General features: G+C 46.0%; 1 protein-coding gene across 7 annotated transcripts in view; it reads left to right on the plus strand.

The window, feature by feature from the left end:
• LOC138683372 (zinc finger protein 462-like) overlaps positions 1-27,997 on the plus strand; it is a 121,377-nt gene that overhangs the window by 24,040 nt on the left and 69,340 nt on the right. For all 7 annotated transcript variants that reach the window (XR_011322942.1, XM_069775076.1, XM_069775078.1 and 4 more), the window contains exon 2: positions 27,521-27,772. Coding sequence is in view for 6 of the 7 variants with exons in the window: in XM_069775076.1 (XP_069631177.1) it covers positions 27,553-27,772 (220 nt within the window). In the remaining variant the exon portion in view is untranslated. The remainder of the gene's footprint in view (positions 1-27,520; positions 27,773-27,997) is intronic.

Below are 27,997 nucleotides of genomic sequence, written 5' to 3' on the forward strand. Positions count from 1 at the left end.
GGAGAATTTGCTTCATAACTTTCCCAGGATATCTAGGGTATTCTTAGGAATTAAAAAAAAAAAGAAAAGGAAAAAAAAAAGGCACAAACAACCCCACCAACACCCCCCCAAATCAAAAACAAAAAGCACCAAAACCCAACCTCCAAAGAAGAACAAAATGGGGGGGAACTACAAACAAGGTACCCCTTCTCAATTTCTAATAAATCTTGAAAATTTTTTTTCCCCTGGAACTCTTCTGGACAGTAGAAAAATGAGTAAGTTGTCCAATTGTTAGAAGTTTGAGAACAGAGTATAAGCAGTTTGGGTACAATGGTTTTGAGAGAAAAGCCTCCCAGACCCTACAATGTTTTGGGTTTGTTACTAGTTGTCAGTCCTCGATAAGAAAACTCTTTCCCCTCCATCCCCATTATAAAACTCTCTTTTAAAATTGTCTATTCCTTTTCCATCTTCCTCCTCCCCCATGGGCTCTAATTCTAGGCTCTGCAGACATTTGGTTGACTTGGCCTAAATTCTTTAGCAAAAGGCCTGGATTCTGTACAGCACACTGAAAATGGCAACTGCTTTAAAAAGACAAAACAAAACAACTCCAACCAAACCAAACAAAAACCCACAAAGAACAAAAATTGTTACCTTGTGTGTGGTGTATGATTTATCTATCTGCTGCCAAACTGTAAACTTCCAATGTGCTACAGAAGCTTCTATTTGTAACTGTTGCAGTAAGTTAATGTTGGGATTTTGGAGATTCAGGCACAGAAAGTTTAAGTGGTGTAACAGGGAGGGGCTGGAAGCTTGTCGTGGTTTAACCCCAGCCAGCAACTAAGCACCACGCAGCCGCTTACTCACTCCCCTCCATCCAGTGGGATGGGGGAGAAAATCGGGAAAAGAAGTAAAACTCGTGGGTTGAGATAAGAACAGTTTAATAGAACAGAAAAGAAGAAACTAATAATGATAATGATAGCACTAATAAAATGACAACAGTAGTAATAAAAGGATTGGAATGTACAAATGATGCGCAGGGCAATTGCTCACCACCTGCCGACTGACACCCCCAAGCGGCGATTCCCTGCCCCCACTTCCCAGTTCCTAAACTAGATGGGACGTCACATGGTATGGAATACACCGTTGGCCAGTTTGGGTCAGGTGCCCTGGTTGTGTCCTGTGCCAACTTCTTGTGCCCCTCCAGCTTTCTCTCTGGCTGGGCATGAGAAGCTGAAAAATCCTTGACTATAGTCTAAACATTACTTAGCAACAACTGAAAACATCAGTGTTATCAACATTCTTCTCATACTGAACTCAAAACATAGCACTGTACCAGCTACTAGGAAGACAGTTAACTCTATCCCAGCTAAAACCAGGACAAAGCTGGAAACCCAAATTCAGTTTCTGGCTCTGCCAGAGACCAGCTGTGTGATCTGGAGCCAGGCCAGCCCACCAGTCTGTGCTTCTGTCTGATTAGTTGAAGGAGTATGACTTGTCATGGTAAAGATGCTCACTTAGCTTGTTTTTCACACAGAGCCTAACACAAGTGTGGGCTCAACCTATATCATTCAAATAAGTGGGTATCAACTGCACAGAATATAAATGGAATATTAGATGTGCTACTTAGAATATATAATTCTGTCTTTTTGTTTCTCACATACTATCAACAGGTTATGGGTCTTCAGATTATGTTCAATAATTTGAAGCTGTTATCTGCTTGAGGGTAGGAAGGCTCTACAGAGGGATCCGGACAGGCTGGATCAATGGGCCATGGCCAATTGTATGAGGTTCAACAAGGCCAAGTGCCAGGTCCTGCACTTCAGTCACAACAACCCCATGCAATGCTACAGGCTTGGGGAAGAGTGGCTGGAAAGCTGCCCAGCAGAAAAAGACCTGGGGGTGCTGGTTGACAGTTGGCTGAATATGAGCCAGCAGTGTGCCCAGGTGGCCAAGGCAGCCAATGGCATCCTGACCTGTATCAGAAATAGTATGGCCAGCAGGAGCAGGGAAGTGATCGTTCCCCTGTACTCGGCACTGGTGAGGCCGCACCTTGAGTACTGTGTTCAGTTTTGGGCCCCTCACTACAGGAAAGACATTGAGTTGCTGGAGTGTGTCCAGAGAAGGGCAACAAAGCTAGTGAAGGGCCTGGAGCACAAGTCTTATGAGGAGCGGCTGAGGGAACTGGGGTTGTTTAGTCTGGAGAAAAGAAGGCTGAGGGGAGACCTTATTGCTCTCTACAACTACCTGAAAGGAGGTTGTAGCGAGGTGGGTACTGGTCTCTTCTATCAAGTAACTAGAGATAGGATGAGAGGAAATGGCCTCAAGTTGCGCCAGGGGAGGTTTAGATTGGATATTAGAAAAAAATTCTTTACTGAAAGGGTTGTCAGGCATTGGAACAGGCTGCCCAGGGAAGTGGTGGTGTCACCATCCCTGGAGGTGTTCAAAAAACGTGTAGATGTGGCACTTCAGGACATGGTTTAGTGGGCATGGTTGACGGTTGGACTCGATGATCTTAAATGTCTTTTCCAACCTAAACAATTCTATGATTCTATGAAAGCCAGCTTTTGTCTTTTTTCTCTGCGAGATAGTAATTTCTGTTGTTTTACTGTATTTTAAATGGTTTATTTGTAGTACATGAGTGGAAATCCGAGTTGCATCATATTGTCTTGTTTCCCTTTGGTATTCCATAAACAATTCACTCTTCCTTCCTCTCTCCTTCTTTCTGTCCCCTGTGGGCTCCCTTTGTCCCTCCCCCTCCCTCCCTCTTGCATGCACACCCTCGCTCACACATGCTCTTGCTCTCTTCCTCTGGCTTCCCCCATCCCTCTCTCTGTTTCTGTCAATCCAAATAAAGCCATGACTCTAACATGGCAGTGGAGATTGAGAACTACTGCTTAGTCTGCTTTCCAAGTATTGATAAACCTCTGGTGGTGGTGAACAGCATTGACAGCAAAGAGTTTATGTCCAGCAGCACTGTATCTTCTACTACATGTTTGGAGTTGTAGTAAAATAAGGGACTTTCTGAAGCCAAACCTTAAGAAGGCTTTTTCTTTTCTTATATAGTGCCTCTCTTTAGACTTCATTACATTGCTTCTTCATAAATATGTATAAAACCAAAGTCCTGGTCAAGTTTAGGGTTTTCCTGCCTTTGGACCCTTTGCCTTTTCTTGAATTTATCTAAATACCTTGATGTATTTTTGGGGCATTTTTTTTTTCCTTCTTTTGAGAAGTTCCTATTGTCAAGTAAGCATATTCATGTGAGCTTTCAAAAAATTCCTTCTTCCTGGGACTCATTCTTTCAGCCTCTCTTCTTAGGCCTGGAAAACTGAAAATCTCTTCCTGTATTTACCTTGCTTTAAGACTAAGTGGTCTCTGGGGAACTGTGTTGAATTTCTTACTTTTTCTGCCTTAAAAATATCAAGGTTTTGGGGTTAGTCTCCAGATTACACATTTCCTAAAGTTTAGTAAGCTTAATCCAAGGCCTTTCTCTAAAGTTCACTGTCCCATGATTTTCTTTTTCAGTAATGATGTGCCTTTCTCCTTTAGAGAATTTAAATAAAACATGAGGGCCAGGTTTGAAGTTGGTGATGGCCTGTCTTGGTTTTGGCTGGGATAGAGTTAATTTTCTACCTAATAACTGGTACAGTGTGTTTTGGATTTAGTGTGAGAATAATGTTGATAACACACTGATGTTTTAGTTGTTTCTAAGTAGCGCTTATCCTAAGTTAAGGATTTTTCAGTTTCCCATGCTCTGCCATTGAGGAGGTGCACAAGAAGATGGGAGGGAGCATAGCCAGGACAGCTGACCCTGAACTAGCAAAAGGGATATTCCATACCACAGAACGTCATGCTCGGTATATAAATTGGGGGGGAGTTGGCTGGGAGGGGCGGATTGCTGCTTGGGCATTGGTCAGCAGGTGGTGAGCAATTGCATTGTGCATCAGTCGTATTTTCTTGGGTCTAATTTATCTCTTTTTGTCATATTCCTTTTCATTACAATTATTATTATTTTTGTTATATTTGTAGTATTGTTATTATTATATTTTATTTCTTTTTTATTTTAGTTATGAAACTGTTCTTATCTCAACCCATTAGTTTTACTTTCTTTTCCCCAATTCTCCTAAAATTCCTCCTCTCCACTGGGAGAGGGGAGGAGTGAGTGAGCGGCTGTGTGGTGCTTAGTTGCTGGCTAGGGTTAAACCACGACATGGCCTGAGGTGACTAAGATCATTAATGATCCATTTGTAAATTACAAGAAGCTATTTGTTTAGTTCATAGGGTTAAGTAGAAAGTAAGAAAAATATATTCTGAATTGGAGGGGGAGGGTCCTTCTCTCTTGATGAACTAGTCTTGATCTTAACCCTCCTTGTGACAAGAAAGGTAATTTTCCTCATATGTAGTTTGATTATTTATACATATTACCAGGAATAAAGTTTTTTTGAGAACCTGCCTTTAATTTTCTCTTTCCCCATGTTTTGAGGATGAAACCAATGTAGTCCTGCTATTCTCAAAGTGAAAGTAAGCCTAAGGCAGTAGAAAGCCATTTCTTAATTTTAAATTTATTTTTGCTTACTACTTTGGTTCAAATGCTTGAAATTCTGAAGTATTTATAATGGCAGGAAATATAAGATGTTATACAATGAGTTTTTAAAAAGGGGAAAATAGCCACAATATACTTCTAGCGTATACATGTAGGGACTGTAGCTCTTTAAAAGACACAATTGGTTATAATTTCTGTCCCCCTAGTTATGGGCCTCATTTACATTAAGAAAATCTTAGTTGTCTTTTTTTTTTTTCCTTCTTTGTGATCCATTTCCTGTTTGGTATTTCTCAGGAGGAAGAAAAAGAAATTTTATCTTGGTGATTAACCCTCAAAGAGCTTATTTAAGGCAAGAAGTAATGAAGTGGGACAGAAGAACACCATTAGAAGCTTTAACATTTTGCCACTTTTGATACAACTTGGCTTTAATAATAGATCTCTCCTTAATTTGAATGCTGGAATAGGGGAAAGAGCAGCAGCCACAAGTTTAGTATGCTATTTGAGAGATGAGATGCAAGGTTAACAGAGGGTTTGTTTGTTTTCTGCATTAAAAAAAACCCAAACAACCACCATGCTTCTTTTATAGACAGGACTTTTTCTTGAAGTGCAGTATGGATGTTCCATTTAGTTTCTGCTAGATATGAATATCTGTGTATTGCATAAATTATGACACTTGAGCCAATATACTTGCCTTATTTTAAATATTTTATATCTAGGCTTGTTAAAAACTACACAAAATAGTGTTTCTTGAAAGGAGCAAGTGGGTGGAGACAGAAGTTGAGGGGGAGGAGAAAGGTTCTTATTTCTTCCCAATGTATTGTATTTCAGTGTGTGTATATATGAAATTAAAATTTGGGACAAAGTTAAATGTTTTGGACAATGTGTAAATGCTAATGTCAAAGTGCTTTTCCTTCCATTCAGGGATGTCATTGTTCAGCAAAGCTGTGACCAGCAGATTGCTATCACTGTCCCAAATGGACAGAGGCCTTGCACTTGCACAGAGGGAGAGAATCTTTTGGGAGTAAGTTTTTTTTTTTGCAATCTAGTGATAATCACTGGTGTGAGATAACTGTTAAAGGCAATTTGTTAAATACTGCAGAAGTGTATATTCTCATACCTGGGGCAAAGATGCTGGCTGCTGTTCCTCCAGTGAGTCAGTGGGCAAATAATAGAATAATAGAATGTTTTGGGTTGGAAGGGACCTTTAAAGATCATCTAGTCCAACCACCCTGCCATGGGCAGGGACATCTTTCACTAGATCAGGTTGCTCAAAGCCCCATCCAGCCTGACCTTGAACACTTCCAAAGATGGGGCATCCACAACTTTTCTGGACAACGTGTTCCAGTGTCTCACCACCCCATGCCACTTCCAGTCTTCCCCAAAATTTTGCTGTTAGTACTGTTTGGAAATGACATTGATTAGGGAATGCAAGTTTTATTTAAGTAACTGAAATGCAAAGACAGCATGACCTTAGCACATCTCAGCGCACAAATGTGCAAATCTTGCTCTTTGTCTCCTTTATTTGCTGTGTCTTGACACAGAATCACAGAATGATTGGGAGTGGAAGGGATCTCTGGAAGTCATGTGTTCCAAACCTGTTTTGCTGAATGGCAGGATTCCAAGTAAAAACACAGACTCCAGTCTAATATATAAAAATTAATATGCTTTAATATATATACATATATTATAGTACTAATCAAAAAGGAAAGATAAGCAGAGTAGTGATGCACCAGTTCATTACTGTAAAGCAAGGCAGTGATTAAGAAAAGGATACATCACCAATTACCACTTGTCCTGGTTTCAGCTGGGATAGAGTTAATTGTCTTCCTAGTAGCTGGTACAGTGTTATGTTTTGAGTTAGGTATGAGAAGAATGTTGATAACACTGTGTTTTCAGTTGTTGCTAAGTAATGTTTAGACTAAGTCAAGGATTTTTCAACTTCTCATGCCCAGCCAGCGAGAAAACTGGAGGGGCACAAGAAGTTGGGAGGGGACACAGCCAGGGCAGCTGACCCAAACTGGCCAAGGGGGTATTCCATACCATGTGACACCACATCTAGTATATAAACTGGGGGGAGTGGGGGTGGGGGGAATTGCCGCTCGGGGACTAACTGGGCATTGATTGGCAGGTGGTGAGCAATTGCCCTGCGCATCATTTGTACATTCCAATCCTTTTATTATTACTGCTGTCATTTTATTAGTGTTATCATTATCATTATTAGTTTCTTCTTTTGTATTCTATTAAATCGTTCTTATCTCAACCCACGAGTTTTACTTCTTTTTCCCGATTTTCTCCCCCATCCCACTGGGTGTGGGAGGAGTGAGCGAGCGGCTGCGTGGTGCTTAGTTGCTGGCTGGGATTAAACCACGATACCACTTCAAAACCATCATCCGGGTTCACACTTTGGCTGGGAAGCCCCTTGGCAGCTGGCCCCTGGAGATCCTTGGTAATTGGGAAGGTCCTATGCGGTGCGTCCACCCGTAGGTGAGGCTTCAGGAGTCAGTCCGAGAGTTTCCCACTCTTTATAGTAAGTAACAAACATCTTACATAAGTCTTTTTGGCAGTGCGAACGTGCAGACTGTTATGCTCCCCTTATCAATCCCATCCGGAACACTGGTCAGGTGTTCCGCGTGTGACCGAGAAATGAACTATGTCCAGTCGGGACACAATAAAATATTGTCCAGATGTTCATGTTACTATTTACAGAGGTGGACAAGGATAAAAGTGGTAATTAATCAGAGGTAATACCATTCAGATGTTTGGCTTGCTATTTACAGAGATGGGTAATTATAAAAGCAATAATCAATCACAAGCAGTAATCAACTATTCTCATCACAAAACCCCCTGCTCAAGTGGAGCCACCTAGAGCCAGTTGCCCAGGACTATGTCCAAATGGCTTTTGAATATATACCTCCCTTCAGGTATTTATATACATTGATAAGATCCTCCCTGAGCCTTCTCTAGGCTGAACAGTCCCAGCTCTCTCAGCCTTTCCTCATAGGAGAGATGCTCCAGTCCCTTAATCATCTTTGCGGCCCTTCGCTGGACTGTCTCTAGTAGTTCCATCTCTTTCTTGTAATGGGGAGCCCAGAACTGGACACAGTACTTCATGTGTGGCCTCACCAGTGCTGAGCAGAGGGAAAGGATCATCTCGACCTGCTGGCAACACTTCTCCTGATGCAGCCCAGCATATCATTAGCCCTGTTTGTGGCAAGGGCATATTGCTGGCTCATGTTCAACTTGGTGTTCACCGGGACCCTCAGGGCCTTTTCTGCAAAACTGCCCCCCAGCATATATTGGTGCCTGGGGTTGATCCTCCCCAGGTGCAGGACTTGACACTTCACCTTGTTGAGCTACATGAGGTTGCTGTCAGCCCATTTGTCCAGCCTGTCGAGGTCCCTCTGGATGGCAGCACAACTGTTGTATCTGTCATGACCCGGACTGGACAGACCAGGGAGTCGTGTTGAATTCGGAATTCCCTTGGGCTAAATGAAGGTGAAACGACACCAAATGATCAGTTAAACATTTTTTTTCATGGAAGAAGCAAACTGAACTTGGGAGGCATAACAGTAGGTGGTGTGGTTTCTCACAACAGGAATTGGTATGGAACTATCTCAGTAAACTGTGTAACCCATGGTAACCATATACATCAGTTCAGGGAAGAAGGAGCTCCCTCCCGTTTAGTCACGAGGTTCAGAGCAGACCCCCTTGCTTTCTAGACTCCTCCTCAGAGAAGGGCCTAGGGGCAGCTGGATCCACTCTTAGTCTCAGACTTGGTCTAATGGTTTTATGTCTTAAAGGGATGAGGTGTAGGGATTGTGGAAAAGGAAAAGGAAAGAGAGAAGAAGACAGAGAAAGAAAAAGGAAGAGAGAAAGATTTCACCGGCCCTGGGTCCAGCATTGGTTCAGTCAGCCAAGGGGTCCACTCAGCCGAGGGGTCTGGTTCCACTGGGCTTGCATGTGTGGGGCTTCAGTTTGTCTTTTTATCATCCTTGCCCCTCCTTTGGGTGGGCACTCAAACTTATTAGGCCAATTAGGTGTAACCTTCGGGTGGTGGGCTTGGGGGGCGTTTGGGGAATAACTTCCCCTTCCCTGCAGATGTGGCCATTGTTTGATCTTTGTATCAGAACAGTTTATCAGAACAGGGAGCTGTGCACCCTCCAGCGCCACACCCTCCAGTACTGCACCCTCCAGCACGCCCTTCCTGCCCTGTTGCTGATGTCTGTGCTGATGGGCTTTTCACCTGTGGTTCCTTGCTGTGCAGGGTTCCTTGTTATGTTGTTATGCAGAGTTTGTCTTTAAGCAGAACTTGCCCCACCACAATGTTTGAGACATTAACTCTTTCAGTCTCTTACAGTATCAAGCACTCGTCACATTTTTGTGCTATCAGCAAACTCTCTGAGTGTACACTCTGCCCCATCATCCAGATCATTAATGAAGATGTTGAACAGGATGACCCAGTATTGACCCCTGGGGTACACTGCTAGTGACTGGCCTCCAACTAAACTTTGTGCCACTGATCACCACCCTCTGGGCCTGGACGTTCAGCCAGTTTTCAGTCCCCCTCACTGTCTGCTCATCCAGCCCATGCTTCATCAGCTTCTGTATGAGGATCTTATGGGAGACAGTGTCAAAGGCCTTCCTGAAGTCCAGGTAGACAACTACGCCAGGGAAGAACGAAGGCGGAGATGTTCATCTAACAGGCCAGTCCCTTCATTGTAGAAGGTTATCAAGTTGATCAAGCATAACTTCCCCTTACTGAATCTATGCTCGCTACTCCTGATCACCTTCTTGCCCTTGATGTGCATAGGATTAGCTGCTCCATCACCTTCTCAGGGATCAAGGTGAGGCTGACTGTTCTGTAGTTCCTTGGATCCTCCTTCTTGCCCTTCTTGAAGACAGGAGTGACATTTGCTTTCCTCCAGTCTTCAGGCACTTCTCCCAATCGCCATCATCGATCAAATACTATTGAGAGTGGCCTTGCAATGACATCAGCCAGCCCCCTCAGCACTCACAAGTGCATCCCATCAGGGCCCATTGACTTATATACTTTCGGTTTGCTTAAGTATTCTCTGACCTGATCCTCTTCCACCAAGTGTACGTATTCCTTTCTCCACATTTTCCTCTTGGTCTCTGGGACCTGGGATTCCTGAAGGTTAGTTTTGCTAGTAAAGCCTGAGGCAAAGGCGGCATTCAGTACCTCAGCTTTTTCCATGTCCTGTGTCACCAGGTCCCCTGTCTCATTCAGTAAGGGGCCCACATTTTCCCTAGCCTTCCTTTTGTCACCTGTGTTCTTAGAGGAGCCCTTCTTGTTGTCTTTGACATCCCTGGCCAGATTTTAATTTTAGCTTTCCTAACTTCATCCCTGGATGCTCGGATAGTGTTTCTGTATTCTTCCCCGGTTACCCATTCTTGCTTCCACCCTCTGTATGCTTCCTTATTGTGTTTTGAGTTTGGCCAGGAGCTCCTTGTTCATCCACACAGGCCTCCTGGCATTTTTGCCTGACTTCCTACTCCTTGGGATGGAGCTCTCTTGAGCTTGGAGGAAGTGATCCTTGAATATTAACCAGCTTTCTTGGACCGCTCTTCCCTCCAGGGCCTTATCCCACAGGACTCTTCCAAGCAGAACCTTGAAGAGGCCTAAGTCTGCTCTCCTCAAGTCCAGGGTTGTGAGCTTGCTTTTCACCCTCCTCCCTGCCCTCAGGATCCTGAACTCCACCATCTCATGGTCACTGCGGCCAAGGCTGCCTTTGACCTTCACATCCCCAACAAGCCCCTCCTTGTTGGTGAGCATGAGGTCCAGCAGAGCACCTCTCCTCATTGGCTCCTCTGTCACATGGAGGAGGCAGTTATCATCAATGCACTCCGGGAACCTCCTGGATTGCTTATGCCCTGCTGTGTTATCCCTCTAGCAGACATTGGGGTGGTTGAGTCCCCTGTGAGGACCAGGGCCTGTGAATGTGAGGCTGCTCCTAGCTGACTGTATAAGGCCTCATCCGCTTGTTCTTCCTGGTCAGACAACCTGTAGCAGACCCCCACTATGTGCTAGTGAGGTCCTTTGGTCTGCCATCTCAGTGGAGGTAGGAGATAGAGATCCACGCAGCAGCAAAGACACAAGGTTTATTGATGTGTTAGAAACCATGGAAGCAGCTGAGAACAGTCACATAGGAATTAGGGCTTCTCCCCAGAAAAAGGTGGTGGGATCAATAGCCCAACTGAAGTGCGTCTACACCAATGCACATAGCACGAGCAACAAACAGGAGGAGTTGGAAGCCATTGTGCAGCTGGAAAACTATGATATAGTTGCAATCATGGAAACATGGTGGGATGACTCACACATCTGGAGTGCTGCAATGGATGGCTATAAACTCTTCAGAAGGGATAGGTAAGGAAGAAGAGGCAGTGGGATAGCCCTGTATGTTGGGGAGTATTTTGACTGTCTAGAGCTTGATGATGGTGATGAAAGGGTTGAGTGTTTATAGGTAAAAATCAGGGGAAAGGCCAACAAGGCCGATATGGTGGGAGTCTGTTATAGACCACCCAACCAGGATGAAGAGGCAGATAAAATATTCTATAAGCAGCTGGGAGAAGTCTCACGATCACTAGCCCTTGTTCTCATGGGGGACTTCAACTTACCAGATGTCCGCTGGAAATACAATACATCGGAAAGGAAACAGTCTAGGAGGTTCCTGGAGTGTGTGGAAGATAACTTCTTGACACAGTTGGTGTGGTGGGTTGACCCAGACTGGATGACAGGTACCTACCAAAGCTGCTCTATCACTCCCCCTCCTCAGCTGGACAGGAGGAGGTATTTAAAAGACGTGTAGACATGGTGCTTAAGGACATGGTTTAGTGGTAGACTTGGCAGTGTTAGGTTAATGGTTGGACTCTATGATCTTAAAAGTCTTTTCCAATGTAAATGATTCTATGATTCTATAATGTCACCCTTACTTGTCCTCTCTTTAATCCTAAACCATAAACTCTCATTTGGCTCCTCATCCATCCCCAGGCAGAGCTGCATGCACTCCAGCCGCTCTCTCACATAAAGGGCAACTCCCCCTCCTCATTTTCCCACCCTGTCCTTCCTAAAGAACCTGTATCCCTCCATTGGAACACTCCAGTCATGGGAACCATCCTACCACATCTCCATAATCCCAACAAGATCATAGGTCTGCAACTGCACACAGATATCACGTTTATCCCCCATACTGCATGCATTAGTGTACAGGCACTTCAGAGAGGCATGTTGACTTCCTAGAAAGGGTTTGGGGGACTTGTCTATAAGGGTGCCTTGTAGGCACTTCCTCGCTTACATGCAAGTGCTGGAGGTAATCCCGCTTAAGTCCCGTTTTGTTGATTTTGTGTTCCATTCTTGTCACATCACCCCAGTGTCGTGGTTTAATCCCAGCCAGCAACTAAGCACCACGCAGCCGCTCACTTACTCCCCCCACACCCAGTGGGATGGGGGAGAAAATCGGGAAAAGAAGTAAAACTCGTGGGTTGAGATAAGAACGATTTAATAGAACAGAAAAGAAGAAACTAATAATGATAATGATAGCACTAATAAAATGACAACAGTAATAATAAAAGGATTGGAATGTACAAATGATGCGCAGTGCAATTGCTCATCACCGGCCGATCGACACCCAGTTAGTCCCTGAGTGGCGATTCCCCCCACCCCCACTCCCCCCAGTTTATATACTAGATGTGACATCACATGTTGGCCACTTTGGGTCAGGTGCCCTGGCTGTGTCCTGTGCCAACTTCTTGTGCCCCTCCGGTTTTCTCGCTGGCTGGGCATGAGAAGCTGAAAAATCCTTGACTATAGTCTAAACATTACTTAGCAACAACTGAAAACATCAGTGTTATCAACATTCTTCTCATACTGAACTCAAAACATAGCACTGTACCTGCTACTAGGAAGACAGTTAACTCTATCCCAGCTGAAACCAGGACACCCAGGTCCTTTGCTAGTGGAACTTGTCCATCACTCCTTCACAGGGCTGCCGGTTATCATAGAATTGTTTAGGTTGGAAAAGACATTTAAGATCATCGAGTCCAACCGTCAACCATGCCCACTAAACCATGTCCTGAAGTGCCACATCTACACGTTTTTTGAACACCTCCAGGGATGGTGACACCACCACTTCCCTGGGCAGCCTGTTCCAATGCCTGACAACCCTTTCAGTAAAGAATTTTTTTCTAATATCCAATCTAAACCTCCCCTGGCGCAACTTGAGGCCATTTCCTCTCATCCTATCTCTAGTTACTTGATAGAAGAGACCAGTACCCACCTCGCTACAACCTCCTTTCAGGTAGTTGTAGAGAGCAATAAGGTCTCCCCTCAGCCTTCTTTTCTCCAGACTAAACAACCCCAGTTCCCTCAGCCGCTCCTCATAAGACTTGTGCTCCAGGCCCTTCACTAGCTTTGTTGCCCTTCTCTGGACACACTCCAGCAACTCAATGTCTTTCCTGTAGTGAGGGGCCCAAAACTGAACACAGTACTCAAGGTGCGGCCTCACCAGTGCCGAGTACAGGGGAACGATCACTTCCCTGCTCCTGCTGGCCATACTATTTCTGATACAGGTCAGGATGCCATTGGCTGCCTTGGCCACCTGGGCACACTGCTGGCTCATATTCAGCCAACTGTCAACCAGCACCCCCAGGTCTTTTTCTGCTGGGCAGCTTTCCAGCCACTCTTCCCCAAGCCTGTAGCATTGCATGGGGTTGTTGTGACTGAAGTGCAGGACCTGGCACTTGGCCTTGTTGAACCTCATACAATTGGCCATGGCCCATCGATCCAGCCTGTCCGGATCCCTCTGTAGAGCCTTCCTACCCTCGAGCAGATCAACCCTCCCTCCCAGCTTGGTGTCATCTGCAAACTTACTGATTGTGTACTTGATTCCCTTGTCCAGGTCATTGATAACGATATTAAAGAGAACTGGCTCCAAAACTGTGCCCTGGGGAACACCACTTGTGACTGGCCGCCTACTGGATCTAACTCCGTTCACCACAACTCTCTGGGTTCGTCCATCCAGCCAGTTTTTTACCTAGTGAAGTGTACACCTGTCTAAGCCATGAGCCGCCAGCTTCTCAAGGAGTGTCCTGTGAGAGACAGTGTTAAAGGCCTTACTAAAGTCCAGGGAAACAACATCCACTTCCTTTCCCTCATCCACTAGGCGGGTCACCTGGTCATAGAAGGAGATCAGGTTGGTCAAGCAGGACCTGCCTTTCATGAACCCATGCTGGCTGGGCCTGATCCCCTAGTTGTCCTGCACATGCTGTGTTAGCACACTGAAGGTGAATCGCTCCATAGTCTTCCCCGGTACCAAGGTCAGGCTGACAGGCCTGTAGTTCCCTGGATCCTCCCTCCGACCCTTCTTGTAAATGGGCGTTATTCTCTCTTTCTCCCGTCATTCTTAGTTTAAAGTCCTCTGTCGTGGTTTAACCCCAGCCAGAAACTAAGCACCACGCAGCCGCTCTATCACTCCCCCTTCTCAACTGGACAGGGGAGTGAAAATACAACAAAAGGCTCATGGGTCAAGATAAGGACAGGGGGAGAGATCACTCAACTATTTACCATCACGGGCAAAACACACTCGACTTGGGGAAAATTAACTTAATTTATTGCCAATCAAACCAGAGTAGGGTAATGAGAAATAAAACCAAATCTTAAAATACCTTCCCCCCACCCCTCCCTTCTCCCCAGGCACAGCTTCACTCCTGGATTCTCTACCTATCCCTTCCAGTGGCACATGGGGATGGGGAATGGGGGTTACGGTCAGTTCATCACATGTTGTCTCTGCCGCTTCATCCTCTTCAGGGGCAGGACTCCTCACGCTCTTCCCCTGCTCCAGCGTGGGGTCCCACCCACGGGAGACAGTCCTCCATGAACTTCTCCAATGTGGTTCCTTTGCATGGGCTGCAGTTCTTCACGAACTGCTCCAGCGTGGGTCCCCCACGGGGTCACAAGTCCTGCCAGAAAACCTGCTCCAACGTGGACTCCTCTCTCCACGGGTCCGCCGGTCCTGCCAGGAGCCTGCTCCAGCGTGGTCTTCCCACGGGGTGACAGCATCCTTCGGGCACCCACCTACTCTGGCGTGGGGTCCTCCACGGGCTGCAGGTGTATATCTGCTCCACCATGGACCTCCATGGACTGCAGGGGGATAGCTGTCCTTACCATGGTCTTCACCATGGGCTGCAGGGGAATCTCTGCTCCGGTGCCTGGAGCATCTCCTCCCCCTCCTTCTTCACTGACCTTGGTGTCTGCAGAGTTGTTTCTCTTACATGTTCTCACTCCTCTCTCCAGCTGCAGTTTCTGTTGCACAGCAACTTTTTTTCCTCCCTGAAATATGTTATCACAGAGGTGCTACCACTGTCGCTGATTGTCTTGGCCTTGGCTAGCGGCAGGTCCATCTTGGAGCTGGCTGGCATTGGCTCTGTTGGACATAGGGGAAGCTTCTAGCATCTTATAGAAGCCACTCCTGTAGCCCCCCCCCCGGTACCAAAACCTTGCTATGCAAACCCAATACAGCCTCCTTATGAGGTCAGCCTTTTTCTTGACAAAAATAGCTTTGCCTTGTTTAGTGAGGTAGATCCCATCTCTCCCAAGCAGATGTTGATCTGCAAACAGGGTCCCATGGCCATAGAACCCAAAACCCTGTTACCAACACCAGTTCTGCAGCCAGTTATTGACATGCATTATCAGTGTCCCCCTCCTCACACCCTTGCCCCTCACCAGCAGGACTGTGGAGAACACCAGGGCCCCCATGCCCTTAACTACTGTCCCCAGAGCTCTGTAGTTGCTTCTGATACTGTCCAGGTTGCCCCTAGCAGTATCATTGGTGCCCACAGGGAAGAACAGGAGGGGGTAGTACTCAGAGGGCCGGATCCAGGCCCCCCAGCAGGCAGCAAACCTCTCTAGATGATAGTTCAGATTAACATCTTATCTGAAAATATGTCACCATTCTCAGTTCTATATGCCACCTAGACAAAAAGGAAGGGAGAAAAAAAAAAAGGCACACGTGTTTCAGTTTCTTTTGATAGTGTAGCTTGAACTAACAGTTTCTTTGTTTCTCCTTTGAGCAATATCTGAATGTTACAGAAAAATGTGCAAATATTAAAGTAGAATTCCTTACAAAATGCTTCATCCTGACTTCAACATGGTGCTTGATAAAAACATGAAATTGAAGGCTATTCAGCTTCACCTAATATTCATTGCTCTTAGCTGCTGTAAGATTAACCTCTTCTATGATTCTGTGCTGCTTTTGTGGGAGAGATTGTTGTGACATTAAAACTAGAACTCATTAGAAAGTTTTTTTTTTAATAATCAGTAGCTATTACTGATCTCTCAACTCTATTTTACTTTGTAGCAGAAGGGTTAGAGATTTTTCTGAAGTTATCCTCAAGGTTGCTGGCTGTTGTCTCAACTGTGTCAGAATATTAAAGAATGTTAACAGTATACACTAGAGCTGGTTGTTGTTTTTTAACTCTTATTGTGCCAGGCTGAAGCTGTTATATTTATTATTTTAAAAACCTCAGTTTCTTTTTTGTTCCTCCCTCCTTCTGGTTCTTATTTTGTAAACTGGCTTAAAGTTTCCCTAAAGACACACAGAAAGGTTTTTGTGTTGTTTCTAAAGGGGCCGAAGTTTAAAGAGGAGAGATTCCACCCCTCTTCTACATAATGGAGCTTTCGGGGAACCTATTTTAAAAGGCATGGTTACAGCCTTTGCATTGAAAGGTATATCTGCTGCTGGGGTTTGCTGATGCAGACAGGCTGGCTGGTGATTAACAAAGGTCATTAGACGTTGGAATCTGTCAGGGGAGTGGGGTGTCTTCTGTGCGAAGAAAGACGACTCCCAAGGGACAAGGACAGGGCGGTCTGGAGAGGGACCTCCTTTCTGCTTCCCTCCCCATCCTCCTGCTGGGAGGTTACTGTGTTTTGATTGTCTGTAGAACTGTGTAAGACTGTGTTGCTGGAATTAATAAACACATTTATCATTCATGAGTTAAAAGAACTTTTGGAGATCTTTGCAAATGATTGTTCAGGAAGAAAAGGTGCTGTTTTGATAGCACATGAGAACAGACACTATTTGTGTGTGTGTGTGTGAGGTAAATCATACAGAAGAGGGAAAGTCCTGTTCTTAGATGATGGTGTTTTTGTTTTGTTTTAGCATGGTTTTTTGTATCATGCAAGGGAAAAAAAAATCTTGTATACCCAAGATGAATCTGAGAGATAAGTGAGGCCATGTTGTGCACAGGCAAGAAGCTATGAGCCACTGAGTGCAGTTGTCTGAGCTAAAATGGCTGCTCCCAAAGCTCAGAGGAGTAGGGCAGCTTAGTGAGTCTTAAAGCTTCAGTGGTGCAGGGGCTCATACCTCTTGAAAGTGCGATAAACACATTCAGCAGAGCTGTGGCTTGTTTGGTTGAGATGAGAAGACTAAGCTTGGGGAACAGATAGTGAGAAATGGATGATATGCTTTTCTGTGAAGTGCTCTAAATGCAGGAGTCATTTGCTCCATGGGAAAAAAAAAAAATGTTTTCAGGTCTAATGGACTGTGCTAAAGGAGACATGGAGTAGGGCTTCACTCACTACTGTAATTTGGTCTCAGAACCGATAGTAACCTCTTGTTACAGATGCACGACTAAACAAATCCAATAGGTGTTAAAACCCAGATTTATTCTTCAGTAAAAGTTAGTTAGAAGTCTGGTAACATTTTATAAAACCAAAGGCTCAATGATGTAAAAAGAATTACTACTACACGGCCGACTTAAGAATCCCAAAGATTTAAAGTGATGGCTCAAAATGCGCATATCACTCACCTAAAAGCTGAGGGCTCTCTCCCTCGAGGAGTTACCTCAGGCGGTGCCCCGACCCAAGGGGGAGTCCTCGACTGCAGACCCGCTACTCCAAGGAGAACTGCCCACATGTCCTCCGGCAGGACCCCGTTTATACTCTCGTTGAATCTGACCTGTGGTCATTTAATCCTATTGGCCAGGAGGGTCACCTCAGCGTACCTGGCGCATCTCGATTGGCCAGTTCGAATTTCAACCTGCAGCCTCCAGGGTTTCCTTCCCCTTCTCCCTTCCTGGAGAAGTTTTGTTTCCTGCTGGTGGGGTGTGTGAGGGTGGGTGTGTACTGCCACACCTCTTCCACAGTGTTTGATCTGGTGCTTGCAAATAAAAGCTTGAGTATCTTAATCATTGCAGCTTTGCTAGCTGAAAAGAAGCTGGTGCACTGTTTGTGCTTTTTTTTGTGTCGTGGTTTAACCCCAGCCAGCAACTAAGCACCACGCAGCCGCTCACTCACTCCCCCCCATCCAGTGGGATGGGGGAGAAAATCAGGAAAAGAAGTAAAACTCCTGGGTTGAGATAAGAACGATTTAATAGAACAGAAAAGAAGAGACTAATAATGATAATGATAACACTAATAAAATGACAACAGTAGTAATAAAAGGATTGAAATGTACAAATGATGCGCAGGGCAATTGCTCACCACCCGCCGACCGACACCCAGCCAGTCCCCGAGCGGCGAAAAAACCCTGCCCCCCCCTTCCCAGTTCCTAAACTAGATGGGACGTCACATGGTATGGAATACACTGTTGGCCAGTTTGGGTCAGGTGCCCTGGCTGGGCATGAGAAGCTGAAAAAATCCTTGACTGTAGTCTAAACACTACTGAGCAACAACTGAAAACATCAGTGTTATCAACATTCTTCACATACTGAACTCAAAACATAGCACTGTACCAGCTACTAGGAAGACAGTTAACTCTATCCCAGCTGAAACCAGGACAGTATCCACCCCTTATTCTATACCATTGACGTCATGCTCAGTTCCCATACCTTTAGTTACATTCTGATCAATCATCACCACCTTTCCATCCCTTTGAGACATATGAATAATGATATATATATATATATAAGTATACACACACAGAGATATCAGTTCTTTAGTTCTTTATGTTCATAAAATGTTTGTTGAGTTCATTTAGTTTCTGACTCTGGGCTCCATCTGTCATACCAGTCTGTCTGAGCAGGAGGGATGGTGCAAAGTCCTCTCAGTCGGTAGAGCAGAATTGGGCTTCAGTGCGGTGTGACGAGCAGATGACATTTGGCGCAGCAGGAGGATGGTGTGCACCGTTGGATTGTTGCATGCTGGAGTCAGTTCTGGATCCACCTCTACTGCGCTTTGCTCAGTTTTATCACAGTTCTTTCTTGCTTGATCCAAGTGATTCTTACTATAGTACTATGGATATAGCATATAACAATTATAGTAATGATAACATACAGTAGCAGGATTATATAGCAACTAATATCATACAGTTTAATTCTGGCTATTTTCACCTAAAATCAAATCCCCTTGAGGCACACATCGGACTTCTCCATCTTTTCGCATCACCCACCAAGTGCACCCAGGCCCTTGAGCAAAAGCAATCCCACAAATGGGTTTACCTTTGCCTGAGGCAGGAGTAACCCAGACTGTTTTCCCTAACATGTTTTTCATGTGCACTACAGGGACTTTATCCCCTTCTACAGTATGTAAAAATTCTGATTGGGCAGGGCCACTCCGATTGGCAGATCCTCTGGTGTTGACTAACCAGGTGGCTTTTGCTAAATGTGTATCCCAATGTTTGAAAGTTCCGCCCCCCATTGCTCTCAATGTAGTCTTTAACAGTCCATTGTATCGCTCAATTTTCCCAGAGTCTGGTGCATGATAGGGGATATGATACACCCACTCAATGCCGTGCTCTTTGGCCCAGGTGTCTATGAGGTTGTTTCAGAAATGAGTCCCATTGTCTGACTCAATTCTTTCTGGGGTGCCATGTCGCCACAAGACCTGCTTCTCAAGGCCCAGGATAGTGTTCCGGGCAGTGGCATGGGGTACAGAATATGTTTCCAGCCATCCGGTGGTTGCTTCCACCATTGTAAGCACATAGCGCTTGCCTTGGCGAGTTTGTGGGAGTGTGATATAGTCAATCTGCCAGGCTTCCCCAAATTTATATTTCAGCCATCGCCCTCCATACCACAGGGGCTTTAACCGCTTGGCTTGCTTAATTGCAGCACATGTTTCACATTCATGGATAACCTGCGCGATAGTGTCCATGGTCAGGTCCACCCCTCGATCTCGAGCCCATCTATATGTTGCATCTCTTCCCTGATGGCCTGAAGTATCATGGGCCCATCGAGCCATAAATAGCTCACCCTTATGTTGCCAGTCCAGGTCCACCTGAGACACTTCAATCTTGGCGGCCTGATCCACCTGTTCATTGTTTCGATGTTCTTCAGTGGCCCGACCCTTGGGTACGTGAGCATCTACATGACGTACTTTTACAACCAGATTCTCTAGCCGGGACGCAATATGTTGCCACAGCGTGGCAGCCCAAATGGGTTTACCTCTGCGCTGCCAGTTGCTCTGCTTCCATTGCTGTAACCACCCCCACAGGGCATTTGCCACCATCCATGAGTCAGTATAGAGATAGAGCACTGGCCACTTTTCTCTTTCAGCAATATCTAACGCTAGCTGGATGGCTTTCACCTCTGCAAACTGACTCGATTCACCCTCTCCTTCAGCAGTTTCTGTGACTTGTCGTGTAGGACTCCATACAGCAGCTTTCCACCTTCGATGCTTTCCCACAATGCGACAGGATCCGTCAGTGAACAGGGCATATTGCCTCTCATTTTCTGGCAGTTTATTATACAGCGGGGCTTCTTCAGCACATGCCACCTCCTCCTCTGGCGACATTCCAAAATCTTTGCCTTCTGGCCAGTCCGTGATCACTTCTAAAATTCCTGGGCGACTGGGGTTTCCTATGCGAGCCCGTTGTGTGATCAGTGCGATCCACTTACTCCACGTGGCGTCAGTCGCGTGATGTGTAGAGGAGACCCTCCCTTTGAACATCCAGCCCAGCACTGGTAGTCGGGGTGCTAAGAGGAGCTGTGTCTCAGTACCAACCACTTCTGAGGCAGCTCGAACTCCTTCATACGCTGCCAATATCTCTTTTTCAGTTGGAGTATAGCGAGCCTCGGATCCTCGATATCCTCGACTCCAAAACCCCAGGGGTCGGCCTCGGGTCTCCCCAGGTGCTTTCTGCCAGAGGCTCCAGGTAGGGCCATTCTCCCCAGCTGCATTATAGAGCACATTTTTAACATCTTGTCCTGTCCGGACTGGTCCAAGGGCTACGGCATGAACAATCTCCCGTTTAATTTGTTCAAAGGCTTGTTGTTGTTCAGGGCCCCATTTAAAATCATTCTTCTTCCGGGTCACTTGATAGAGAGGGCTTACAATCAAACTGTAATTTGGAATATGCATTCTCTAAAACCCCACGACACCTAAGAAGGCCTGTGTGTCCTTTTTATTAGTCGGGGGAGACATAGCTGCTATTTTATTAATCACATCCATTGGGATCTGACGACGTCCATCTTGCCATTTTATTCCCAAAAACTGGATCTCCTGTGCAGGTCCCTTGACCTTACTTTCTTTTATGGCAAAACCGGCTTTCAGAAGGATTTGGATTATTTTCTTCCCTTTCTCAAAGACTTCTTCTGCTGTGTTGCCCCATACGATGATGTCATCAATGTATTGCAGGTGTTCCGGAGCTTCACCTTTTTCCAGTGCAGTCTGGATTAGTCCATGTCAAATGGTGGGGCTGTGTTTCCACCCCTGGGGCAATCGATTCCAAGTGTACTGGACACCTCTCCAAGTAAAGGCAAATTGTGGACGATGCTCCGCTGCCAGAGGGATTGAGAAAAACGCATTAGCAATGTCAATTGTGGCATACCACTTGGCTGCCTTTGACTCTAGCTCGTATTGAAGTTCTAGCATATCTGGAACGGCAGCACTCAGCGGTGGTGTAACTTCATTCAGGCCGCGATAGTCAACTGTTAGTCTCCACTCCCCATTAGACTTCCGCACTAGCCATATGGGACTATTAAAGGGTGAGCGGGTTTTGCTGATCACTCCTTGGCTCTCCAGTTGGCGAATCAACTTGTGGATGGGAATCAGAGAGTCTCGGTTGGTGCGATATTGCCGCCGGTGCACCGTCGTGGTAGCAATTGGCACTTGTTGTTCTTCAACCTTGAGCAACCCCACAATCGAAGGGTCTTGAGAGAGACCAGGCAGGGTAGACAGCTGTTCAGTGCCCTCCGTCTCCAAGGCAGCTATACCAAAAGCCCATCGATACCCCTTCGGGTCCTTAAAATACCCCCTCCTGAGATAGTCTATGCCAAGGATACACGGAGCCTCTGGACCAGTCACAATGGGGTGTTTCTGCCATTCATTTCCAGTTAGGCTTACTTCAGCTTCCAATACAGTTAATTCTTGGGATCCCCCTGTCACACCAGAAATACAAATGGATTCTGTCCCTTTATAACTTGATGGCATTAGAGTGCACTGTGCGCCGGTGTCTACTAGAGCCTTATACTCCTGTGGGTCTGACGTGCCAGGCCATCGAATCCACACAGTCCAATAGACCCGGTTATCCCTTTCCTCCACCTGGCTGGAGGCAGGGCCCCTCTAATTCTGGTTAGAGTATTCAGTATTCACTTCTCGTAAAATTGGCTCAGAAGTCCCTTCAAGAGGATCGGAAATGAAATCAGCCCTTCTACTCTTTGGAAACTGGAGCGGCATTTTTCCTGGTAGAATCCCCTTTTGTGGTGGTTTTTCCTCGCAGTTCACGTACCCGTGCATTTAGGACCGAGGTAGGTTTTCCGTCCCATTTCCTCATGTCCTCTCCCTGATCACATAGGTAAAACCACAGGGCACCTCGCGGTGTGTACCTTCTATATTCTCTCTCTTGGGAAGAGGAGCGCTCACTCCTAATAGCTGAGACATTGGTCCTTACACGTGTGGAGTAGGACATATCCTCTTTGATTTGTTGGACATCCTCGGACAGCTTCTCCACAGCTGCAATGCAGGCTTGTAGGGAGGAGGAGAGATTTTCTTCGTATTGACAGAGTTGGCGAGCCACTTCCTCCACTGTCGGTGCCTCTTCATCCTTCCAGGCCATTATTGCCAATGCGTTGGCATAGGATGATGGTGCGCTCCGTACAAACTTCCGCCACATGGGTCGTGTGCATTGGACTTCGTCTGGATCTTTGGGTAATTGTGGGTTGTCCGGGTCATGATGAATCGTCTCTAGCACAGCTAATTCCCTCAGATGTTGAATACCTTTTTCCATGGTGGTCCACTTGCTTGATTGACATATAACATCTTCCTTAAAGGGGTACCTTTCCTTCACACTTGACAGGAGTCGCCTCCAGAGGCTGATGGCTTGTGTCCCTCTTCCAATTGCCTTGTCAATGCCACCTTCCCTGGCAAGCGATCCCAGCTGCTTGGCTTCCCTACCTTCTAATTCCAAGCTATTAGCCCCATTGTCCCAGCATCGGAGGAGCCAGGTGATAATATGCTCACCTATACGGCGGCCAAAGTCTTTTCGCAGATCCCGCAGCTCACTCAAGGATAGGGACCGGGGTTATTACCTCTGGTTCTGCCTCTTCCTCCGGTTCCCGTGATGACCCTGGTTCATCTTCATCCTTCGCTAAGCGAACTGATTTTTTTGTATATTTCTTTTTCTGTACGGGGGCAACTGATACTGGTGCAGGTTGGTCCGCTGGTTCAGTTGCAGTATCGCTCACTGGGTTTTGGATAACCGCAGTGTCTGTCACCGAGGTTTGGGTAGTAGCAGTGCTCGTCGCTGGGGCTGGAGGGACTGCAGTGCCCGTTGCTGAGGTTTGGGTGGCTGCTGTACTCATTGCCGGGGCTGGAGGGGCTGCAGTGCCTGTTGTTGAGGTTTGGGTAGCCCGAGTTCTCGTCGCCAGGGCTGGAGGGGTCACGGTGCCTGTCGCCAAGGTCTGGGTGCCTGCAATGCTCCTTGCCGGGGCTGGAGGGGCCGCAGCGCCCGTTGCCAAGGTTTGGGTGGCCGCGGTGCTCACCATTTTGTTGTTAGGTCCAGAGACTTTCTCTTCCCCTTGAGGGTACTGAGTGGTGTCAAACAGGGCTCGATAGGCATGGGCCAGGCCCCAGCACGTTGCAGTGATTTGTATCTCTCTGGAGCTGCCGGGGTGACAGCATACCTTTTCCAAATATTTTACTAGTTCTTCTGGATCCTGCACTTGTTCAGGGGTGAATTTCCAAAACGTCGGAGGTGCCCACTTTTCCAGGTACTTGCCCATACTACCCCACACACCCTGCCACTCATAATTATCCAGCCTTGGGGCACATCTCTGGGTGATCTTCTTAAATAGCTGTTTAACCTTAAACGAGAGCTGAACCACATTCAGAAGTATGCTAATTCCTAGCAGTAGGGCTAGGACCGTGCTAGTCCCAACATTCCAGGAGTATTCAAATTTTTCAAAATTCTCAAACACCATTGTAACTGGACCGAAGGAGAAAGGAGAGGGGAAGAAAGGTACCCCACCCACAGACTGGTTTTCCATGGAGGAAAGGTAAATGGTATAATTATTAATAGTTTCCCACAGATGGCTCCCGCAGTATAAAGGTGACAATGCTAAGTGCAAATACCGGATTAATCCCACAGCTGATGACTTTATCATACCATAAACCAGAGTTATACCATACATCAAAGCGAAAACCTTAATCCACCTCCCATGGATGATAAGCAGTAGAAGAGGAACTACATACAGCAAGCGAGGTGATACATAACAGAGCCTTAAAAACCAGAGCAACAACTCTAAGAATGCATAAATCAACATAATGAATGCTTAGGACAAATTTGTTTTAACAAGCTCTGGTCAGGTTTGTCGTTATCTCAACCCTTCGTGCCCCACGTTGGGCGCCAAAAGGACTGTCGTGGTTTAACCCCAGCCAGCAACTAAGCACCACGCAGCCGCTCCCTCACTCCCCCCCATCCAGTGGGATGGGGGAGAAAATCAGGAAAAGAAGTAAAACTCCTGGATTGAGATAAGAACGATTTAATAGAACAGAAAAGAAGAGACTAATAATGATAATGATAACACTAATAAAATGACAACAGTAGTAATAAAAGGATTGAAATGTACAAATGATGCGCAGGGCAATTGCTCACCACCCGCCGACTGACACCCAGCCAGTCCCCCAGCGGCGAATCCCTGCCCCCCCCTTCCCAGTTCCTAAACTAGATGGGACGTCACATGGTATGGAATACACTGTTGGCCAGTTTGGGTCAGGTGCCCTGGCTGGGCATGAGAAGCTGAAAAAATCCTTGACTGTAGTCTAAACACTACTGAGCAACAACTGAAAACATCAGTGTTATCAACATTCTTCACATACTGAACTCAAAACATAGCACTGTACCAGCTACTAGGAAGACAGTTAACTACATCCCAGCTGAAACCAGGACATTTTGATTGGTGGTTTTTTTGTTGTTGGAGGTGGTGGGGGACACATATTGCAGTGAGCACAGTAATGTAGATTAAACATGTAGTGTCTGTGTGCTCGCTGTCCAGAAATAGACTTGCCAGAAGTTTATTTTAGCAGGCTATAAGACAAAGCATTATTTTATGCAGTGTCCTCTCTCTGTGCCCTAGTGTTTTTGGGCTTTTTATTGGGCATAAATGGCTGGGTTTTGGTAGCAAGGGGCTGCAGTGTGGGAGGAGGCCATGAACAGCCAGTTCCAGCCAGTTCTGAAACAAATGGAAAGAACCCATTGTGAGCCAAACTTTCAAAGAATCAGAGGAGCATATGGTGCCTCTGCTCAAACATATTTAAGAAAGGGTGGTTGCCAATAGGGGTAGGAGGTGCACTCTTGGAAGGAGGTGCTCCACACAGGAGTGGTGACACCCTCAAAAGGGACTGTGGCCCATGGTGGAACCCACACTTGAGCAGAGCAGTAAGAAGCAAGGAGCAGTGGAGGAAGATGAGTAAGAAATAAGGAAGGGCAGAAAGAAAACATTATGTGCTGACCCCAACCTCTTGTGCTGCCTGTCACCTTGCTGAAGGAATTGGAACTGATTGGGTGTAACGTGGCAAAAACAAAGGGAAGTTGAGACTAAGGGAGTGCTGGTGGATAAGTGTCTGGCTTATAATTGACCCTGGGGAAGGGGGATGAAAGGTGTTTCCCTAACTGTTTTTTTCACTGTTTGTTCTCTTTCTTTCTCAATATCCAAATCAGTAACTAAAAGTTCATGTTAGTTGACAATAAACTAAATGAAGTAAAATTCCCTGAGTCAAGACTGTTTTGCCTGAGGCAGGTTTTCATCTTGCTATAGAAGGAGTTTTACATTCTACAGTAAATACATGGAATTTTCATAGTAAAATGTTTTTGTCTGCTATTGCATCTTGGACCTCTGGAACTCCAAGGTTATCTTGGCCCAGTGCAATGTGTGGTAAACTTAATAAATGAGTTATTACTTGTCATGGTTTAAGCCCAGCTGGCAACAAAGCACCCCAAAGCCACTTGCTCACTCCTCTTCCCCCCCCCCGGGATGATGAGGAGAAAATATAAAGAAATGGTCGTGGGTCGAGACAAGGACAGGGAGGGATCACTCACCACTCATGGTTACGGGCAAAAGACAGACTCAACTTGGGGAAAAAGCAAACCAATTTAATTTACTAAAAATCAAATCAAAACAAGGATACTGAGAAGTAAAACCCAAATCTTAAAACACCTTCCCCCACCCCTCCTTCCCTCCCCAGTTTTCTCTACCTCCTCCCTCCAGAGGCGAAGGGGAACAGGGGATGGGGGTTGGGGTCAGTTCACCACACATTGTCTCTGCCGCTTCATCCTCCTCAGGGGGAGGACTCCTCACTCTTCCCCTGCTCCAGTGTGGGGTCCCTCCCACAGGAGACAGTCCTTCATGAACTTCCCTGGCATGGGTCCTTTCTGTGGGCCGATCTTCAGTCACAGACTGCTCCAGAGTGGGGTTTCCCATGGAGTCACGGCCATCTTCAGGGGCATCCAACTGCTCTGGTGTGGGGTCCTCCATGGGTTGCAGGTGGGCATCTGCTCCCCTGCTCACCTCCATGGGCTGCAGGAGGACAGCCTGCTGCCTCACCACGGGCTGCAGGGGCATCACCTCCTCAGGCCCACCTCCTCCCCCTCCTTCTTCACTGACCTTGGTATCTGCATAGGTGTTCCTCTCACATTCCAATCTCCTCCCCCACTGTAGGTTCCCCTTCTTAAATATGTTATCCCAAAGGCAATACCACCATCACCGATTGGGTGGGCCTTAGTGTTGTGGTTTAACCCCAGCCAGCAACTAAGCACCATGCAGCCGCTCACTCACTTCCCCCCCACCCAGTGGGATGGGGGAGAGAATCGGAAAAAAAAAAAGGTAAAACTCGTGGGTTGAGATAAGAATCGTTTAATAGGACAGAAAGGAAGAAACTAATAATGATAATATTAAAATAAATAATTGGAATATACAAAACAAGTGATGCAGAATGCAATTGCTCACCACTCGCTGACTGATGCCCAGTTAGTTCCCAAGTATCGATCTGCCCCCCAGGCTAACTCCCCCCCCCAGTTTATATACTAGATGTGATGTCACATGGTATGGAATACCCCGTTGGCCACTTTGGGTCAGCTGCCCTGGCTGTGTCCCCTCCCAACTTCTTGTGCCCCTCCAGCCTTCTTGCTGGCTGGGCATGAGAAGCTGAACAATCCTTGACTTGAGTCTAAACATTACTTAGCAACAGCTGAAAACATCAGTGTGTTATCAACATTCTTCTCATCCCTAGCTCAAAAACATAGCACTGTACCAGCTACTAGGAAGACAATTAACTCTATCCCAGCTGAAACCAGGACACCTAGATAGGGCTTTCTTTGAATCAAAATTGCCTTGATGCCTCTTAAATGTTGAATTTTAGGCTGCAGTAATTATGGAATTTCTGGAAATCATTAAGTCATGTGATAGGAAGCTTGGTGTTAATATTTTTTCAGAATTCACTGAATGACATTTCTGTAAAAACAAAACAAAAAAACTCCCCAAACCAACCAAACAGGGAAAAACAAAACAAAACAAACCCCTGCCTCTTTCCTTCTCCTTTCCTTGATTTTCTTGCAGAATTTTCTAATGCAAAAGATCATTTCTGAACCATGGAGGTGCTGCAGTGTGATGGCTGTGATTTCCGAGCTCCATCCTATGAAGACCTAAAAGCTCACATTCAGGATGTTCATACTGCTTTTCTGCAGCCAACAGATGTCTCTGAGGAAAATCCTAGCCAGCCAAGGTCTGGCTCCATGAATGCTAGCAACCAGACTGAGATTGAATTTTCTTCTGTAAAGGATGAATTTACAATTGCAGATGAAATAGCAGGTAAACCTCAACCCTAAGCCCCTATCATACATGTGACTTATTTTAGTGCATTTTAATTGGTACGTTTCAGTGTGGTTTTTAAAAACTCTTATCTTTATCACTATGGTAGTGAAGTGGATGATGTTTAGTTACAGCCATATTTTTTTTGTAAATGCAAATGTGTGGATTTGTCATCTTTCTGTTTTTCACATGCTTCTTCATATTGCTTCTTTTCCTTGCTTTACA

This window comes from Haliaeetus albicilla, chromosome W, assembly GCF_947461875.1.
Source record: "Haliaeetus albicilla chromosome W, bHalAlb1.1, whole genome shotgun sequence".
Classification (NCBI taxonomy): domain Eukaryota; kingdom Metazoa; phylum Chordata; class Aves; order Accipitriformes; family Accipitridae; genus Haliaeetus; species Haliaeetus albicilla.